Source organism: Sorex fumeus, unplaced genomic scaffold (assembly GCF_029834395.1).
Source record: "Sorex fumeus unplaced genomic scaffold, SorFum_2.1 ptg000010l, whole genome shotgun sequence".
NCBI lineage: Eukaryota > Metazoa > Chordata > Mammalia > Eulipotyphla > Soricidae > Sorex > Sorex fumeus.
In genome coordinates, this window is record NW_026606067.1 from 5,618,866 (window position 1) to 5,640,541 (window position 21,676).

General features: G+C 39.3%; 1 protein-coding gene across 2 annotated transcripts in view; it reads left to right on the forward strand.

The window, feature by feature from the left end:
* Positions 1–21,676, forward strand: part of DENND1B (DENN domain containing 1B) — a 248,717-nt gene that overhangs the window by 122,536 nt on the left and 104,505 nt on the right. For both annotated transcript variants that reach the window (XM_056110675.1, XM_056110676.1), the window contains one exon: positions 14,036–14,136. In XM_056110675.1, the coding sequence (XP_055966650.1) occupies positions 14,036–14,136 (101 nt within the window). The remainder of the gene's footprint in view (positions 1–14,035; positions 14,137–21,676) is intronic.

The window sequence follows — 21,676 nt, forward strand, 5'->3', positions numbered from 1 at the left end:
TTGGATTTCTGGTATTTTACTTTTTAACCCTGGAAGTATTTCTGCTGAGAGTCAGATAATTATGAGATTGGTTTCTGTGCTCTGGAGCCATGGCTGTGCCGGAGAGCTGCTCGTGGGGGGCAACTCGTGACCTCGGTAGGGTGTGAAGGACGAGCTGGGAACGCCCCCCTTCCCATGAGGTTTTAGTTGCCCCATCATGACCAGCTCATACCTGACTTTCCACAAGTTCCGAAGCAGCTGCCATCTTTCTTTCCAGAGGGAAAAAGGCGGAAGGGACCAACACCCTTTCCCCTCCGGGCAGGCATGGTGGCTTGGATTAACACATAGTTCCATTCACTTTTCTGCTGCAAGCTGCCGGGCTCTGCATTAAATCCTTGTGCTTCTGGAGCCATGGCCGTGCCAGAGAGCCACTCGTGGGGGGCTCTATTTCCCATTTGCATATCATCTTTGAATAAGTGTATACTCCACCTTCTTTTTCCTATTTTTTAAAATTTTGTTGTTGTTGTTATGTTTGTGAGTGCTTTTTTAAATTTTGGGTATTATCCCATTGCTGGAGTGATAGCACAGCAGGTAGGGCGTTTGCCTTGCACACGGCTGACCTGCCCAACCTGGGTTTGATTCCTCTGCCCCTCTCGGAGAGCCCGGCAAGCTACCAAGAGTATCTGGCCCGCACGGCAAAGCCTAGCAAGCTACCCATGATGTATTTGATATGCCAAACACAGTAACAACAAAGTTTCCAATGGAGACATTACTGGGCCTGCTCGAGCAAATCGATGAACAACGGGAGGACAGTGCTACTGTGCTATCCCATTGTCAGATGTGTAGTAGCAAATATTTTTTCCCCACATATTAGGGACTCTTTTTACTTTATCCATTATTTCTTTTGTGATTCAGAAGCATCAGTTTGATGCAGTCCCATTTATTTATTTTTACTTGTTTTCTTAGCCTGTGAGGAGACTTTGATAACTCTTTTAGTTTTCTTTTTAGTACTTTATCTGTTGAGATGTGTCATTTCCTTCTAGTTCTGTTTTGTGAAGTTGTAAGTTTTCAAAAAATTAAATATTTCTTCTGGATTCTCCAGTTTTATAATAAAAAGTTGCTCATGGTAATATGTGATTTTTCCTTTTTTTTTGAATTATCTATTCTAATTTCTTCTCTTTGATTTCTGATGTGATTTATTAGAGTTTTCTATTTTATTCCTTGAGTTTAGCTAAGAATTTGTCTCTTTTGTTCATTGTTTTGTTTTGTATTGTGTTTGATCACTCTAGCCAGTGCACTGGGTACCATATGGAGTGCTAGAGATTGAAACTAGGTTGGCTGTATGTAAGACAAGTGCCTTGTCCACAGTACTATCTTTCTGGCCCCTGTTGTTTATTCTTTTGAAAAATCAGCTCTGATTTCATTGATTTTGTGTAAATATACATATATGTGGGCTGGAATGATAGCATAGTGGGTAGGGCATTTGCTTTGCATGCAGCTGACCCAGGTTCGATTCCTCCACCCCTCTCGGAGAGCCCAGCAATCTACCGAGAGTATCTTGCCCGCATGGCAAAGCCTGGCAAGCTACTCATGTTGTATTTGATACGCCAAAAACTGTAACAACAGTTCTCACAATTTGTTTTGAGACGCTACTGGTTCCCACTTGAGCAAATCAATGAACAACGGGAGGACAGTGCAGTGCAGTGCTGTACACATATGTATATATGTGTGTATATATACACACATATTTATCATAGATTTCTACTACATTTTATATACATATACATACTCATGCACACACATGTATTTTGTCATAGATTTTGACTATATTTTGTATACATATATACACATATATATTTTAGCATAGGTTTCTACTGTATTTTGTTATTTTCTTCCTTCTGCTTTATTTGGACTTAACTTTGTTCTTTGTTGTGTAGTTACATCATTCATTTGGATATTTTCTTATATCCTGATAAGAAATAAGAATTACGTTGCTGTGAACTTCCTTAAAATAGCTTTCACTGTGCCCCACATGTTCTGGTAATTTATGTCTTTATTTTCATTTGTTTCTAACAACCTTTGGAGTTTAAGAAAAAAAATCTCCTCTTTGACCTTGATGAATCATTTCTTAGTCATTGGGAGTTCCTACATCATGCCTGACTGGCTTACAGATCAGATGATGAGGTCACACCTGTATCTGTAACCAGCTGAGTGGACAGCTCTATAGTGAAAGAAACTGCACAGTACTTTGAAAACATAGCTTGGAATTGGAGTGATAATAAACAGCTGACAAGAAGTGAACACCTCATAGTACAAAGCATAGGAGATAGATAGTAGCTACGAAGTTGTTTGTTTGTTTTGTTTTTGGTCCACACCCAGCAAGCAGTGTTCAGGGCTTACTCTCCTGGTTCTGCACTCAGGCAACATTCTGGTGGGCTGGGGAGACCTTCTGGGATGCCAAGGATTGTGCCCGCGCTGTGAAGCAAGTGTCCTTCCCATTGTGTGATCTTGGGCCCTTGCAGCTATTAACTTTCAGACTGAGATGGACCCAAGAAAGAAGCCTTCCCAGGGCCTGGCCCTCAGACTTGGCAGAGGGTGCAGAGATGCCGCAGTGGCATCCCACAGGGCTAACTTACTGGGACTGTGTCCTTGCGGGATGCATTGGAAAACTGCCCTCAGAGAGCAAGATACTTGGTACTTGCTGGAGAGCCATGCAGGGGTGCAAAGGAACTTGCTCACTGAGCATAGGACTGGGGGGAACCAGTTCACTGGGCTCATCTCACTGAGTGGCTCCCAGAAACACCAGCCCCAAGGGAAGCTCAGGGCTGCATGGAACTGCTCATAGGTACTCTCAGTAATCAGGTGCCAAGGAAACAAGAACCTAGATGGCTGCACGTACAAGAGACAAAGCCCCAACTGCACTGCATGGTGGCAGAGCTCTGGCAGAAGCCACAGGAGTCACAGGAACCTCAGGAGCTGCCCTGGACACAGGGGCTGGGGTGCCTCCTGAGCTACAGGAACGGGGGTGTGTGGAGCCGGATGCTTGACAAGCCTCAGACTTTTTAGCACCGAACAGTACAAGCAGGAAGCGAAAACCTTTCTTCTGGAAATGTGTTGCTAGTGTTTTCTCTGATAGAGCTTGACACCATGCCAACTCCAAAAAGGAAAATATATTCCAAAGGGCACAGATCCATTTCACAGAGCAGGAAGAGTGGGGCAGACATTTGGATCTGCTGGTCTGTGGATCATAACTGGTACAGTTTCCCTTTGAATATTTAGCTTCTGAAAGTCAGCCATCTTCTTTCTGTTGCTTCTCTTCACATTTGCATTCCCATAAAGCAACCAAACAAGTGTGTATGGCTCCCTTAACAAGATATAGGTGTCCGTTTTACAAATGCAGATATTCTTCCTTTTTCCCCCAAATGAAGATAAGCACAATCTCTAGAGCCATTATATCTCTCTTCAAATTTAATTGGTCTCTAATTCTGTTAACTACTAACATAATGTGTGTTTTAAAAATGATAAGTAGAAGAATAATAAAGTGAGAAAATAAAAATAAACACTTAATCACTTAATCACTTAACTTCCCGTTAGTCGTCGATTTGCTCGAGCGGGCACCAGTAACGTCTCCATTTGTCCCTGTCGCGTGCTAGTGTAGCCCAATGGCATCTGTTCGCTCCGGGAACATGAAGGGCCTCAAACCAATCATTCATGATCTTGACGAAGAAGTCTGACCATCTGGTAGGTGGGCGACCACGCGGTCTTTTGACATCCCGTGGAATCCAATCAGTAAGAGCTCTAGTCCAGCGGTCGTCTTTAAATCTCATTACGTGACCAGCCCATCTGATTTTCGACACCTTGGCAAATGAGACAGCATCCCTGATCCTTGATCGTCAACAGATGTCAGAACTCCGAATTCGTTCTCTCATTTGAGTGAAACATGATATTCCAAGCATAGCTCTTTCTATTCTTCTTTGGGAGACCTGAATAGCGTTCTCATCTTGTTTGCGTAGGGCCCAGGTCTCTGAGGCATATGTTAATGCAGGAAGAACAGTGGAATCAAAGAGATGTGCCCGGAGCAGGAGGTTCTTCGTCCTCTTAGCTATTTCTTCGACGTTCTTGAAGGTGTTCCAAGCCGCTCTCTTCCTCCTGCGCAGCTCGGGTGCCAGGTCATTTGTCATGTTGACCTCTTGACCTAGGTACACATAGCTGTTGCATTCAGAGATGGTCGTTCCATTGAGAGCAAATGGGGCGTCAGGAACAAGGCTGTTTCTCATAAACATTGTCTTCGTAAGATTCAGCTGTAGTCCTACCTTTCCACACTCACAGTCAAAGTCGGCTAGCATTTGTGCCGCTTGGCTGATGTTTGGTGTTATTAAAACAATGTCATCAGCAAAGGGGAGGAGGTGTAGTTGCCGACCATCTATCTTCACTCCCATTCCTTCCCATTCCAGTCGTCGCATGATGTTCTCGAGGGTGGCACTGAAGAGTTTCGGTGAAATGGTATCACCCTGCCGCACCCCTCTCTTGACATCAACGATCACTTCTTTGTAGAATGGTGAGATCCTGGTAGTGAATCCGCAATACAGCTCACGGAGGATCCTGATGTATTGGGTTTGAATGCCCTGATTGGCTAGGGCTTCAATGACCGCTTCCGTCTCAACAGAATCAAAGGCCTTCTTTAAATCAATGAACGTTAAACAGAGCAGCATCTTGAACTCCCGAGAAACCTCAATGAGCTTGGTTATTGTGTGGATATGGTCGATGGTGCTGAATCCTTTGCGGAACCCTGCTTGCTCGCATGGTTGTCCTTCATCTAGTGTTCTGCCAATCGTATTTAGGATGACTCGAGTGAACAATTTGTAGATGACAGACAATAGGCAGATCGGGCGATAGTTGCCAATGTCATGGATGTCTCCCTTCTTGAACATTAGTACGGTCCTGCTGGTTTTCCATTGGGACGGAACCTTGCATTCAGACAGGTAGCGAGTGAAGAGCCGATCCAGTGTATTGATGAGTACTGACGGCAGGTTCTTGAGGTGTTCAGGTCTGACCTGGTCTGGGCCGGGTGCTGTTTGTTTCTTTACCGACGAAATGGCGTGTCGGATTTCGGAAGGGAGAACGTTGGGAACGACATATCCATCCTGTGGAATTTGGTATGTCGGCAAGTGGACATGGCTATTGAAGAGATTTGAGTAGAAGTCATGGATAATCTTCTCCATTGCCGTTCTGGAGGATGTGATGGATCCATCAGGACGTCGGAGGGCAGTCATCTTGGTCTTATAGTTGGCGAAGGACAGGCGGGTGTTACGAATACTTTTCCCAACTTCTGCCGCATCTACCAGTACTTCTGCTCTTCTCTCTTTGAAGTCTTCCTTGATTGCATCTCTGCACTGCTTTGCGAGCTCGGACATTAGCTTGCGGTTGCCTGAGGCATGCGCCAAACCACGCTGGCGAATTAGCTCAAGAGTTTTCGAAGATAGGCGATTTTTTGTGGCTATCTCTCTCTTGGCGTTCCTCGCACATTCATGGAGGTGCTGAACCAGTCGATCATATTCCTTGTCAATGTTGTCAACAATGGCATCTTCCCATGTTGCCGCAATAGTGCCAAAGAGTTCCCAGTTGGTGGTCATTCTGGGAGTTCTCTTTTTGAACTTTGCAGCCCTTTCTCCCCGCTCTGTGAAGTAGAATTTTGCACGAAGGAGACGGTGGTCCGATCCCGTTCGAAATTTTGGGACAACAGCGACATCAGTCAGGCAAAACCGTCGATTGAATATGATGTGGTCTATTTTGTTGTGGAATCGTCTACCGGGAGACTCCCATGTCCATCGTTTAGATTCTGCCTTCTGGAACTGTGAGTTACCATGAATGGTCTTGGTCGACATGATGAACTCAGACAGTCTCTCACCCTGTTCGTTCCATTCTAGGCCATGGGTCCCGATGTGAAGTTCTTCAGCTGATCTTCTTGGTCCTATCTTGGCATTAAAATCACCCACAATGATCTTGTAGAAGGTGTGGTCTTCTTTATAGAACTTCTCTAGCTCCATGTAGAACTTCTCGATTTCTCTTTCATCATAATGAGATGTTGGTGCGTAGAGAACGAAGATAGAAACTGCAGGCAGTGAACCACATCTATTCAAATGTAAACGTCCGATTCAGGTTGTTAGGCATTCGAATGAATCAATGCTCTTGGCCAAGTTTGTGTTGACAAGGACACCGACGCCTCCAACACCTCTTTTATCGCATGTTCCGAGGAACAATTCTTCTCCAGTGTCGAAAACGGCATGGTGAGATTCGTGCCTTCTTGTCTCGGTCAGACCAATGATGTCGTACTTGATCATTCGCGCTTGTACCATCAGGTCCTCGATGGATGCATCTGATGCTAGTGTACGTGCATTGAAAGTACAGACGATCATTTTTGTCTTCCTTCGTTGTGGCAGCCTAGTTCGGCCTTGAGATTTTGTCGGCCTCTCCTTTCTCATCCTTCTCAGTGCTGCCATGTCGGTGAAGCCTTCAGGGTTAGGTGAATAGACCAGTTGTAGTTACTGGTTTTGCCATATCGAATACACAGCGGATAGCTTGCCAGGCTCTTCCGTGCGGGCGGAATACTCTCGGTAGCTTGCCAGTCTTTCCGAGAGGGATAGAGGCTTTTTGGGTGACCTCTAATCACCCTTGTAGGTGTTACCATATTTTAACCCTATCAAATATGGTACGACAATTCCAGAAGATGGGTATTTAGTGTCTTATGATGTGTCGCGCGGACGCTTTGCGGCTGCGCGGGTCCGGAAAGCGTCCTGGAGTGTGGCGACGGCTGGGTAGTGGAAGTAGTGTCGAGAGTGGAAGTCTGCCAGTGGGGTATTTATCTGGGTAGGGTGGGTCTCCTGTGCACAATTCGATCCCTGGGTGGTTGATGGAAGCAGACAGGGCAGGGTAGGGTGGGGCTCCTGATTAGAAACCCTTTGTCACCTGTGGTGGTGGGAGCACGCAGAGAAGCTCTGTCCCTGGGTCCACCGAGCCTGGAGTCCAAGGTCTCAGAGAGTTCCGCTTATCTTGTTCTGTGGGTCTTCAGTCGTGCGTGGGTCTCGGCCGGAGCTGCCCCGCGGGTCCAGAAAGTGTCCTGGAGTGTGGCGACGGCTGGGTAGTGGAAGTAGTAACTTAAAGGAATTGACGGAAGGGCACCACCAGGAGTGGAGCCTGCGGCTTAATTTGACTCAACACGGGAAACCTCACCCGGCCCGGACAGCTATTCCCATGACCCACCGGGCAGCTTCCGGGAAACCAAAGTGGGTTCCGGGGGGAGTATGGTTGCAAAGCTGAAAAATAAACACATTCATACAAAAGACAAATTTTATGCACATACAACCACAAACATATATATGTATATATGTGCATACACATGCAGACACATATATAAAGCTACAGCAACACATTTTTCTCTGCCATCATGAGAACGTAACTGATATTTTGGCTTGCTAATTTTATTATTGTTTTCACCTTTTATTCATCCTTAGCTGGTTGGGTTCTGTAGTTGGCACAATGATACAAGTTTTTATTTCCAGATAATCTGAGTCCTTAATAGTTCTGTGTTTTTTTTTGTTGCTATACTTTTTTCATTAACCTTTATTTTAAGGCATGGAAGTAATAAGATATCTTTTAAAAGAGAATATACTGTTTCCAGACTGGCCTTCTTACTAGCACTAAATAAAGTCAGCCCAGTTTTCTTTGATTATTGAGATCATTTGTTCCAGGTGGTACTTTAACCTCCTTTGTATTGTTGTTTTGGGCTGTACCTACTGGTACTTAGGGCTTTACTCCAGGCTCTGCACTCAGAAATCTTACCTGGGGTATAACAGCTACGGAAATCCAAGAAGATGAACTGTCGCAGTGTCAGTGTGTAGAGGTTGAAAGGGAAGTCAACTCCTTAGAGGCCTGAGAATTAGTACAGGGGTTAAGGTGCATGCCTTGCATGGTGCTGACCCAGGGTTGATGCCCTTGACATACTTATGGTTCCCTGAGTCGTCCCAGAAGTGATTCCTGAGTACGCCTAATACATGTTTGATTATGTGATCTTAGGTAATTGGTATAACTTTGCTTCAGTTTCTCTATCTGTTAAAGGAAAGAATGAATATGTAAAGGTAAAGATAAAAAATTTAGAGTCTGTAGCTAGGAATCATGTGAGATGATTAGAATTTTTTTGGGGGGAGGGGTCATACCCGGCGATGTACAGGGGTTACTCCTAGCTCTGCACTCAGGAATTATTCCTGGCTGTGATCGGAGAGACCGTATGTGATGCTGGGAATCGAACCCGGGTCGATCGTGTGCAAAGCAAATGCCATGCCCACTGTGCTATCGCTCCAACCCCTGATTAGAATATTTAAAAGCTCTTTTAGGTATGAATGAAAATTTAGTAATGAAATAACAGAGTTTATTCTCTTAATAGAATGAAGATAAAAATTAAATATAAATTAGCTTTAGTATAAACATTAAAAAGTCCACAACCGAATGCCATCTTTCTCCAAATATTTGCTTAAGTTGAACGTTATAATTTTGTTTAGTCTGAATATAGTTGCAAAAACTTTGTTACATTATATTCCTACCTTCTTGTTTGGCCAAAGCATTTAAATACAAATTAAAATATATTTAAACAAATGATGTATTAATGCTTTCCTGTAAAATATGTTTTTACTCCATAAGGAATTTACCACATTCCCCTTTGCATCAACTTATTCGGTGTATCTACAATTTTATACTGCTTAAATTTCTGAATTAAATATTGGTCTAGTTTAAAAAATCAAATAGAGTCTCTAATACACATTTTTTTGCATTTTATAAATGCCTTCCTAGGGGATATAAATCTGCCCCTCAGAAATTAACATAAACTCTAGTTAAAGGGTGTAGTTCTACATAAAAATGAGACACAATTTGACTGAGAGATATAGAGAGTAGGATAATGGGAGAATGTGTCAATATGATATCTTTATTTGTAAAGTGTGTGAATTAGAATTGAGCCATTTTGCAGTCACTGTACTAGATGGATTATATTTTTGCTCTTTCTTTGTCATCTGATAGTATTGGTCCCCAACCCCTGAACATTAAAATGTCTTAAAGCATTGCTTAGTTTTCATAGTAGACTAGTTTTCTTTATTGAAGTTTTAGAACACGGAATAAATGAAGTTTCAGATCACAGAGAAAGCTTTGTTTAGATTTCCAATTTAAGAGTACTGTATATTGAGGTGATAACTTGCGAATTTTTTTTGTGCTTATATTTTTTATACTTTCTGAGAGAAAGTTCTTTTGGTTCCTTGTGATACCAGGAGAAAGTTTTTCAAATTGGATCTGTCACAAACTTTAAAGTTTTTGAGTAAGGTCAGTTGTTCTTATTTATGTGTTTAAGAGACATGCTCTCCATCATATAAAAAGGATAAAATATTTTTCAGCAGTAAATATTATTATTAAGAATTTATAGGCTTTTAATACAGGCTCTTAGTGCAGTGGGTAGTGCACTTGCCTTGCATGCCACTGACTGAGGTTTGATCTTCAGCATCCCATATGGTTCCTGGAGCAATTCCTGAGCATAGTCATTGGATATGGCCCCAAAACCAAACAAAATGTCCGATGAAATGGGAAGTCGAGGATCTTTTTAAATTAAAAGACACTATAAAATAATGGTGATTATATTCTGGAGGCTCCTTGGGTTGGTATATTTATTGGCTTTACCATTTTCAAGCTATGGTCTTAAGAAATTAATTTTAATTTGTCTTAGAAACTTGATCTGAGCAATGAGTGTGGAAGTTGAACCTTTTTCATAAGGTTGTTATGAAGATTAAATCCTGAGCATGTGAAGTTCTCAGCATAATGCCTGATGTATTGTAAGAATAATCTAAATGTTTGCTCCTATTTTGAGACCCAGGTCTTGGAATTCCATGTTCTTTCTCTCTTGCCAACTTTCATTGTCGTATTTCTTTCTCTGCTTTCACAGGCCCAAGTTCTTATACAATTTTATATATCCATTTCATAATTGCAGTCTTTAGGAGATATGTATTCCCACTGCTTGCTTTTTTTTTGAATTGGTCATTAGTTTGGGATTTTTATCTAATTAATTTCAATAAGTTTGTGAAACATGTTTTGTGAAATTTTGTGTGCATTTAAATATTTACATGCCATTTAACATAGATGATCATGAATTTTTCTCACACCTTTGTTTGGTAAATTTGCTTTTCTTTGAAAATTATGAAAATATATTACTCATTTTACTTTCAGGGAAGAATACCAGGATATAGTTTAACTCAAACCATGACATTCTGCTACTTGCTTTCCAGAAGAACCATAAACCAGACATAGATTCTTGCATAATTCTAGTCCAAGTAAATGTGTTGTCACTTTCCCTTACTTTTAAAGAATGAATATATCATAAAGAATTCAAAAGTAAGAATTTTTTGTCTTTCTTTAAATTGATCCCATTTTAAACTTTATTTAGCAAACCAAACTTGTAAAATATGTAGTTTCTTTTTCCTAACTTACATAGTTTTTCAAAATTTTCGTGGACGATTCACCATGACTGTTAGCACTTCTCTTAAAGGTATGGACAGATCTTACTTCATAAAATTGAGAGACTTTGTCTTGTCTTAGAGGATTAGCTGTCTGGAAGGAAAGAAGCTTTCTCCCTCTGAAGGCACAGTATTTGCCTCTCTTATTTCAGTTGGGTCTCAGTTCAAATGATACAAGGTCTGTCAGCTTTGTTTCTAATCCTCCCATGTTAAATCACCTCATTGTTACCCTATCCTCCCACTGTGCCTTAGGTTTCCTCACGGAATTCACCCCAGGCTGACAATTTATCTTGTTTGTTTATTGTTTCCTCTCCAGTCTGTAAACTATATAAGGTCCATGAAAATAGGGGCTCATTCTGTTAGATGCTGTATTTGTGTTGCCTATTTGAGATTTATAATAGCACATAATAAGTATTCAGATTTTTGTTAAGTAAATTATTATAATTTTCTATTTGTACAGTTACCTGTGCTTTGAAGCTTCTAGAAATAATCTTTGGATGCTTTATTATTTTCTTTGTGGGTCACACCCGGCGATGCTCAGGGGTTACTCCTGGCTCATGCATTCAGGAATTACTCCTGGCAGTGCTCGAGGAACCATATGGGTTGCTGGGAATCGAACCCGGGTCGGCCACGTGCAAGGCAAATGCCCTACCCGCTGTGCTATAGCTCCAGCCCTCAATGGATGCATTTTGAAAATGGTCTGAATTACAGTGTAGTTGAAACATTCTGTGGACCAGGTGTGTGGGAAAAAAAATCCCTAATGTTACTAAGGATATAAAGTGTTAGAATTCTTCTGGTAAGAAAAGAGAATGTTAGATTAATCTCAGAAATTTTCCAGCATATACTTCTCCTTTTAAAGATTAGGAGACTGAGGTCTGGCTGTATTTATGATTCACTGTGCTTCTCAGTAACAGAGTTCCTAAATTCATCTTTCATTCTATAACTCATATAACTGGTCTTAATTTCCTTGTAAATTTAATTTTCTTGACTTAATCTTCTGCAAAATGTGTGATACGATATTTTCTCTTTTTTAATCATTTGCATACTTTTTGGTAGATATATGGAATTTTTTGTTATCTTCCCTATCTTCTATCAAATTATCCACTTAAATATCTTACATGAAACAGAATCAGTATTTGCAAAAGCAGATTCCTTAGATTTCTACCTAAACCTGAAACTTTTGCTATATTGCTCTAAATATTTTGTTCCATTTGGGTTGGTCAGAAACTAAATGGGAAGAGAGTAGCACTTTTATATCTTTCTGACGTTGTTCCCTTATATACAAAAAGTTACAAATACCATAATCTCTCTTTTTTGATAGATATTGATTAGCTGAAATAACCCTCTGCCAAATGTTGACCATTGCAGAAAATATCTGCTTCTCATCACAGTAAATCATCCTCTAAGTGGCCCATCAAATTCATCATTATTATGCCTTTATTTGCAAATAATTCATAACTTTATTTAAAGAGGCCCTCTAAGGAGAAAAGGAAAGTTATTTATATAGCCTTTAATAGAGAACTTTGGACAGTAGGTATGTCCAAGAGGAAATGAGCCCTTAGATATAATTTCTGACTGAGAATGTAATTTTTTTCCTCTTGTTATTACTGCTTTTCAACAATAAATAGGAAATTTTTAAAGTTTGAATGAACTGTCTATGTGTATTATCAGTGTTCAGGTTGAACAATTGAGTAAATTACCTGCCTTGCAAAGAAAGCTGTATAAGTCCTTGTAGCCTAGTAATTGACAGAGAAGATAGAAAAAATTAAAAACAGACGTAAAGATACCTAATTTACAGCTGGGAAGCACCTGAAAGCATAGAATTTGACATGAGTTAAAGCCATCCCATATTCATTTCCTTCTAGTTGAAAAGCGATAAATAAATGTGTAGTCTTATGGTTAAACAGAAGTATTTGAATGCCTCCTAGTGGTATATTGTGTGCTCTAATTAAGGAACATAAAATACTTATTGAAGGAATATTGTAAGTAAGCTGTTAATACTTGTAAGTACCAAGTATTAGAAGTCTTTATAAATGGAATGAAAATATGTATCTTTACCATAATAATTGATTGAAAATATATTGTAAAATATACACTACATATGACAAAGTTGAATATACTTTAATTTTTTATATTATATTTTAAAATTAATTAAAATTTAGTTGTGGCTGGAATGATAGTACAGTGGGGAGGGGGCTTGCACTGCACACTACTGACTTGGGTTTGATCCTCAGGACCCCGTATGGTTCCCCAAGTCCATCAGGAGTGATCGTGAGCACAGAATCAGGAGTAACTTCTGTGCATGTCTGGATGTGGCCCAAAAATCAAAAAGTAAATAAATAAAAATTTAGTGGCACTATGGTACTCATAAATATTGGCATATATTGCTGTTAAGATTGCTTTGTTTTCATTTATCTTTTTAAATTAATTTGGTTTTGAGTGCAAGTTCTAAATTTAATGTGTAATAAAATAGGAATAATGGTTTATAGCAAGTGTGTGATTAAATTGAGGTAGTTTTAGCTTTAATTTCTAATTTTGTTTTTAAATTATTCAATTACTTTCAAATACAGACTGTTCCAAAGGTTTAAAATACTGAATGTTAATTTATTAATTGTTTTTAGCACTTAAAGTATAATTATAAATATAAAGAAAGCCACTTGGAAAGAATTCTGGTGAGGGTCAATAGGAGGAAGAAAAAAAGTGATTTCCTTTGTCAAGCATTAAAAAATATTTAATTAACCACTTGCCCAAACAAAACAATTAAAATGGCAATTACCTTTAAAATAGCAACATTGTAATTGCAGCTGTTGTGATATAAAGCTAGGAAACAAAATGTTAATCTGAAATGAACAGTTTAAATATGAGATTATGATATACTTGGCTTCCTGCAGTACAGCTGTCAAGCTTGGGCAGTCCGCTGGTCAATGGTGACATTCTATGTGTCAGTGAACACAGTCTCCTGATACCATAACCTGCAGTTCACACATTACTGAAGCTCCAACTGTCGAACATTCAAGTCCCCTGGTATTACTGCAGCTTCCAGACTCTCCTGACTGGCTCATGTTTCATTCTTTGGCAATTTGCCCTAATGATATCCCTCAGGAGCTTTCAGCCTCTCTCCCTTTCCATATTTAATCGTGGCATATTAATCTGAGTGATGCGCAAACTGTGCTGCACAAATTGTCGTTTCCTGCAGCTTCTCTTAGATGCACACCTGATCTTTCAGTTTCACTTGTATTTATGTTCCAAGTTTTGACCCCAAACACTCTTTATTTTCAGACGGTTTGCACTGCCTCTTAAGGATCCCAGGAAGCCACTTGTGCCATGCATCTATTTTGCAGGGGGTCTGGGAGACATGATTTTAAAATGCAGAATTGGAGAACATGAAGTGATTTATGTTGTTAAGTAAATTGTGTTTATGATGATTATTAATCTTTCATAACCTCGCATGCCGTATTGGTCTGGAGCATCAGCAGCTACTTACCATTGTTTCCTTTCCCAAACCTCAGTTAACTGCCTGTCTCCATGGATCGGCTGCCCTGCTCTACCCCATGTACTGGCAGCACATATACATCCCGGTGCTGCCCCCACACCTGCTGGACTATTGCTGGTAAGCTGACGTCGTCGGCCAGGCTGCTTGCTATCCATCCAGGTTCACGAGAGAGGAAGTGCGCTTGCTCCAGAGCCTCGGCTGCTCGTGTCTGGGTGTAAATGAAATATGTGAACTTGATTTAGAGATTACTAACAGTATTCATAACAGGTGCTTCTTATGAAGGTCAGAGTGGTTCTTTCCAAAGGAACCAAAATTTAAGTTGGTGTAGATTTTGTGAGTCCCGCCCCCTCTCCTCTCCCCCCCCCCCCCGCACTTAGATAATTAAGTGCATAAACAGTAAATAAAATCTGGGTTCTGGTTGTGGAAACTGTACAGAAGTTGCAGTCACAGGAAATCCATTACCGCATGTGTCAGAATTTATCTGCTAACTTGTTTCAGTCCCACCGCACCCCTTATCACTCAGTAACTCCCTGCATCCCAGATTTCAGTGAGGAGTTACCTCTTGTACAGGGATTCCCTGAATTTCTGTTTTAAATCAAAGTCTAAGCCCTACTCCAACTCTGAAAGGCACCATTGAAAAATGTTGGGAGTAATTCTGAAAAGCTTTCTCGCATTAAAAACGACTTCCAGTCATCTCACCCTATCTGAACTAAGCTCTGCCTCTAGAACTTCACTGTTGTGTGCCATTGTGTGTTCTTATAGGGGAGGTAAACAAGGATGCGAGCCTTAGGACCTCCACCTGTACTCTAGGGCAGACAGTCATCTTCACTGCACACTCATTTTCTTCAGATACAGCTTTTAATTTTTAAGACAATTGAGAATTTTCCCTCTAGACCGTGCAAGTGCACATACATAACATACATAAACAGAAATAATTTTAATGATGATATATTTGTGTAAGTCACAATAATATTATTTTTAAAAGGCTCTTTAGAATCAAAGTATTTCTCTTTGTTTTCTTTGGGGGTGGTATACACAGCAGTTCTCAGGGATCATTCCTGGCAGACTCTGGGGACCCAATGGGATGCCAGGGATCAAACTTGGGTGGCCATGTGCAATGCAAGTGCCCTACCTTCTTTTTTTAAAATTTTTTTTAAATTGAAACACCATGAAATACAGTTCCAAAGCTTTCATGATTGAGTTTTAGTCATACAATGATCGAACACCCATCCCTCCACCAGTGAGCATTTTCCACCATCAATGTCCCTAGTATCCCTCCCGCCATCCCTACCCCATCCTGCCCCCTGTCTCTGTGGCAGGCACCTTCCTTCTTTCTACTTTGAAGTGCCTTACATTCTAAACTCTCTCTGGTCCCCAAAATATTTCTTTCACTTTCTTATTTCATAGAAAGGTGATCACTTAGAATACTGAATTTAACATGAGATGTTTACTATTAAGCTTTTATGACTAGTTTTTCTTATGTTTTATGGTTAATTCTTTGTAGAACTAGTGATTGTAATGACAACATACACACATATGCCCACCTATTGATTGTACCAATATGTTATATATGCCCACAGCATGATAATATTGCTAGTTTTGCTAATGCTGTGAAGTTGATTCCCAGTAAACTGCCGCTGCTATTTCCCCTTTGAGTTCTGGAAAGGAGCTAACAGTTTGGCAGAAGACTGTTTAGTTAATGAAGTTTATTTATATTGAGAAATGCCATAAACACAATCAAAATAAAGTTAGTTAAATAAGTTCTTTTGGTATTCATTTTTAAGTTTTTTTTTCAGATAGAATATTTAGAATGCATCCTTGAAGTTAGAAACTGTATTTATGTTAACAGATGCACCTACATCTTTGCACATGGCATTCAGTAATCAAAACATCTAGTCAACATATTTTTTTCGAATGTATTTGAAAATATATATAACTTAATATTTATACTATTAGTCATCTGAGAACTGATACTTACAGGTTTATTATATTTTGTTAGATATAATGTTAATGCCATTTAAATTAAGATGTTCTGTTTAAGAGGAAATATCCCTTTAAGTTCAGTTGTCAAGATTACACCTTAAGAATTTAAAAAATATTATTAATTTAGAAACTATTCTGTGATTTAAGTAGTTTTGTGTTAAACTGTTCCAGAGATTTGTATTAAATTTTTCTAAATATGATAAAGTATACCTTCCTTACACTCTAGTCTTGCTATTGAGGTGGGCTTTTTTCTTTTCTCTCTGTCTCTGTCTCTGTCTCTCTCTCTCTCTCTCTCTCTGTCTCACTTTCTCTCTCACCTGTTTGATTTCTGGGCCACACCTGTCAGTGCTAAGTGATCACTTTGTGCTCAGTGGTCACTTCTGGTGGTGTTCAGGGAACCTTTTGGAGTGCTAAGGATCAAACGGAAGTCAGCTGTATGCAAGTTCAGCACTTTTATCCCTATATTATCTCGCTGATTGTCTCCCCCAAACCTTTTATTTTTTTCTACTGTTTCCTCTAATGAAGGAAAATTCTCTTAATTTTTAAGTTCCTGAATTTTTCATACTAGTTTCTAACCTCTGAAATAACGTTTAGAACAAGTACTGAGAACGTTCTTTCCAGACACTTCTCTGGTCCATAGAGTTCATCCATTAGTGAAAATCAAATGGAGTTTTCTGAAACAGGGAGTTAGCTGAAACTTCCTGAATCTTAAGGTCTGAAATATAGGTCTTGTCTCCTATCACAGATATGATATAATGTGTGCAATGGATAATATAATATGATTTTTATGTAATATCGTCTTTTCTCCCAGGGGCTGTTTAAGATTTTCACTGTTAAACTCTCTAGATCAGGGAATTGTGAAGTGTCTGGAAAGAAAGTTCTCAGTTAACCCTTAAATTCATTTTTTAATTCATTTTTATAAAATATAGAAATATTTTTTTCTACTTCCAAAAATTACTTCAGAGAGGCTTGAAAAGGTTATGTGTGTGTTTCTACTCTATTTAAAATTAAGATGCTGTGGTTTACAGGACTATGATTTGGTTTACAATCAATGATGACTGCTCATGCACATAATCAGTCCCAAGACCACACCCATCTTTACACCACACCCACCACACACATATTTTCCACTCTGTAAGATGAGGGGAAATTTGCACAATAGTCCAGTCTTGAAGAGAATTGTTTTATACCTGATATCTCTGGTGTGGTATTGACTGTGGAGGGCCATAATCCCATCTTGTGACCATGAGCAAATATCACATCTTGGCCTACTGATAAAGCCTTGCCTACTACCTCATTCATTCATTCATACATCACTTATTGTACACTAATTTACCAAGTTATGAGAAACTTTGCATTCTAGGCTTGTGAGCGATCTCTTTATCCCAAATTAGGAGAATTTAATGTCATAAGTAAGACTTAGTTGCTGTAGGAAGGAATTCATATACACACCTATGGACATAGAGTGCACACTCATGAGCATTTATATGTATATACAAAATCAGAGTATTGCTGCAAACTCAATGCTTATATCAGAGAACTATAAAACAGTGTTGGATAGCATCACAAAGAAAGCACTGTCCCACACTTGTATAAAGTAGTATAAAAGTGATCATCATTTGCAGTTTTCCCTTACCATAACAGGAAAGTGGAAAATGGGTACCTATTTAATAGGTACAAAGTTCGTTATACAAGCTGATTAAGTTTTAGAGAGTGGTGGTACAACATTGTGTTGGTAATGAACAGTACTGTATTGTAGACTAAGATATTTGTTAAAAGGCCACATCTTGTGTTAGCCATTCTTTTGAGAAAGAAAGAGGACTTTGATGTGGTTAGTCTGTGCTGTTGCTCTTGACCTTTCAGAGTCCTTAGCGCACCATGGAGGTAGTGTGACTCTGGTAGCAATGAAATGATGCTTTTCGTTATTTGTTTATGAATGGAGAGTCTCTTATTAAATTAGGCTTATCTGACTCTTCTTTCCATGAACGGGGTAGATTCAGTTTCTAAGAAATTAGTGCTTAAAAAAATAAGAAAATTATATGTTTAAGCCAGTACTTAAACTTTTCTACTATTGTACCTTTTGACCCAAGACATTTTTACAAAAATGCAGGCATATATGTATATAAAATTAGGCATACAGAAGAATTAATTGCTGGTAATAAATAAGAGAGATTTATTTTAAAACAAATGTTTAAGACTTTTTTTACGGCCTCTACATTCAGTTATGCAGGGTTGCAGTCAACAGTTTAAGAAGCTTAAGTTTAAACATAACATAAAGCTTTAAGTTTAAGCTTAAATTTAAGGCAATCCACAGTTTAAGAGATGTAGACTACCCTAAGTTGGGGTGTAGACTACTGTAAGTTGTAGGGTTCTGTGTTGTAGTCTCCGATAACAGTGATTTCTGCCAGAAACTCACAGAAAAACTCTAGTATTTATTTTTGAATAAAAATTAATTGCTACATAAAGTAAGCCACATTCATAATAGAGCCTTTGTATCCTATCTTTGTAAAGTATAACTTCATTGACAGAAACATCTAGGACAATTTTGCACATGGATGGTAAAACATCTGTGTTGTCAGGAATTTCTTCCTGACTTTTTCACACCCTAATCTAATTGGGAAATTTCAGCTGGGGTTGCAAAATTACTTTTCATGAGATTTGGCTGATTTAATATTAGGATGTGTACAGTCTAGTTATCATCAGAAAGAAAAATCAATTAGAGATTCTGTAAAGCACCATAATTATTTTAGGAAATTGTACCTTAGATTAATAATGTTGTCAGTTCTAACATCTGTATGTTTTGGATTTTACAGAAATTAGAGGAAAATGTAAAGTACCTAGAGATCCTGTAGAAAATGTTTTAACTGATTGTTAATTTCTGCACAGAAACTCTTTGTAGAGTGTTTTAGTTATATAGTTTCTGTAATTGTTCATTTTTGTGTTTCTCAACCTTTTCACAGCTGGTTTCTCAGTATCTTCTCTGTTATCTTTACTTTCCACTTCCTTCTGTGGCCTCTGATCTTATGCTGTGACCCCTAATTTATGTGATTTTCATTTGTTATCCCTTTGGAATACCTGGGAACTTTTGGAATACCTGAGTTGTTTGAGAAATGCTTGTGTATATCTCAAGTGATAAGTAGCTTTTTTGAAGTTTTTTTTCCTTTCTTTTAATTTCAATTTTAATTTGTGTGTCACCATGAGATACAGAGTTACAAAGCTGTTCATGGTTGGGTTTAGGTCATACAGTGTTTCAACACCCATCCCTCCACCAGTATACAATGTCCCCATTTTCCATCCTGCCATTCTCCCCCAAGCCAAACTCTTTGCAGGCAGTTTCCTTCTTTTTCTCTCTGTCTCTGTCTCTTTCTGTTTGTCTCTCTCTCTCTCCCCATTGAAGCATAATGATTTGCAATACAGGTACTGAGAGATTTTCAAGTTTGTTCCTGTAGCTGTTTTCAGCATGCAGTTCTAATCCAGGGTGATCATTTCCAACTATCTTTTTTTTTTTTAATGTACTTTAATTTTTTTTTTTTTTGCTTTTTGGGTCACACCTGGCTATGCACAGGGGTTACTCCCGGCTCTGCACTCAGGAGTTACTCCTGGCGGTGCTCAGGGGACCAAATGGGATGCTGGGAATCAAACCCGGGTTGGCTGCGTGCAAGGCAAACACCCTACCCGCTGTGCTATCTCTTCAGCCCCTCATTTCCAACTATCTTTGTCATGGTGGTCCCTTCTCTATCCCAACTGCATTCTCCCCCAGCATTTGAAGTAGGCTTCCCATCATAGGCCAATCCTCCTGGCCCTTATTCTATTGTCCTTGATTATTGTTCTCATGTTACACATTTTTTTAATATCCCACAAATGAGTTTGATCATTATGTCTATCCCTCTCTTTCTGACTCTTTTCACTCACCTTAATATTATCCAGGTTCATCCATCTATAAGCAAGTTTCATAACTTTATTTTCCTAATAGCTGCATAATATTTCATTGTTGTACATGTACCATAGTTTCTTTAACCCAGATGATCAAAAGACCCAGATCTGAAAAAATGCTGTACATCATTAGTCGTTGGGGAGATGCAAATCAAAACAACAATGAGATATCATATCACACCATAGAGACTGACACACATCAAAAAGAACAAGAGCAACCAATGCTGGTGTGGATGTGGGGAGAAAGGGACTCTTCATTGTTGGTGGAAATGCTGACTGGTCTCGCCTTTTTGAAAAACAATATGGATATCCTCAAAAAACTAGAAATTGAGCTTTCATATGACCTGGCAATATCACTTCTAGGAATATACCTTGGCACCCCAAAACACAACCGAAATACTGTCTGCACTTCTGTGTTCATTGTAGCACCATTCATAATCTGGAAACCACCTGAATGCCTGAGAACAGATGACTGCTTTCATGAAGTTTTGAAAGTATTGCTTTAGATAGATTTCGGGGCCTGAGCAATAGCATAGTGGGTAGAGCATTTGCCTTGGACGCAGCTGACCTGGTTTGATTCCTCCGCCCCTCTTGGAGAGCCCAGCAAAGTACTGAGAGTATCCTGCCTGCACGACAAAGCCTGGCAAGCTACCCGTGAGGTATTCAATATGCAAAAACAGTAACAAGCCTCACAATGGAGACGTTACTGGTGCCCGCTCGAGCAAATCAACAGGAGGACAGTGCTATAGTGCTAGATAGATTTCAGAGGGCAGACTCGATGATGTAGCTTCAGTGACAGAGCATGTGCCTTCTGTATGTGAGACGCTGGGTGCCGTCCTTTGACCATTGGCCCTAAGCACCACTACTTGTGGCTCTGGCTCTAGCTACTTTCCACCATTGGCAGTGACCCTGCAGTCACAGCAGCGACAGGCACAGTCAAATCTGAGCAAGATATATTTCATGGGAATTTAATAGGTTACAGACTACATTGGGATGGCTGTCATTTATTTCTTCTCTTTTCATGTTCAAGTTATAAGATATTTTAGGTTTTAATGCTATAAGGCCCATACATGGTTCCTAACTTTTAACTTAAAAAAATCAAAATATTTGGGCTGGAGATACAGTACAGTGAGTGTGTGGGTGGGGTGCTTGCCTGGCATGTAGCTGAGTGGAGTTCCAACTCCAGCACCCCAGATGGTTCTTCAAGCATCACCTGGAATAATTCCTGAGTGCAGAGCCAGGAGTAAGCCTTGAGTATAGACAGGTGTGGCTATATCTTTGGCCATATATATATATATATATATATACATACACACACACATATATATCAAACCAGTAACAGATGGTCTTTACATGAGCATGATAAAATTAATTTTAAAAAACATACAGAATAAAACGACATCTGGAAATTTTAATAATTAAAAAGAAGTAATGAACATACTAGAAGAATAAAATATGAACTTCAACAGTTTTTGTGAACATTTTTTTTGTGAGGACTACATATGTATTAATGACTTGCCAACCTTAAGTAAATGTGGCACTGTTTGAGATTACTTTGAAAACTGTTGATCTGTTAGAAGACCAGTAGGTTTTTTTGTGTTACTAATTCTCTGTACTAAAATGGACATGTAGAAATTTGAACATACCTGTTCTAATAATGACCATTTTATTTGGAAAACTACACAAATCCTCTGATAACCAAGACTATATATTTTATTAACAGAGAAGATTTGCATTAAAT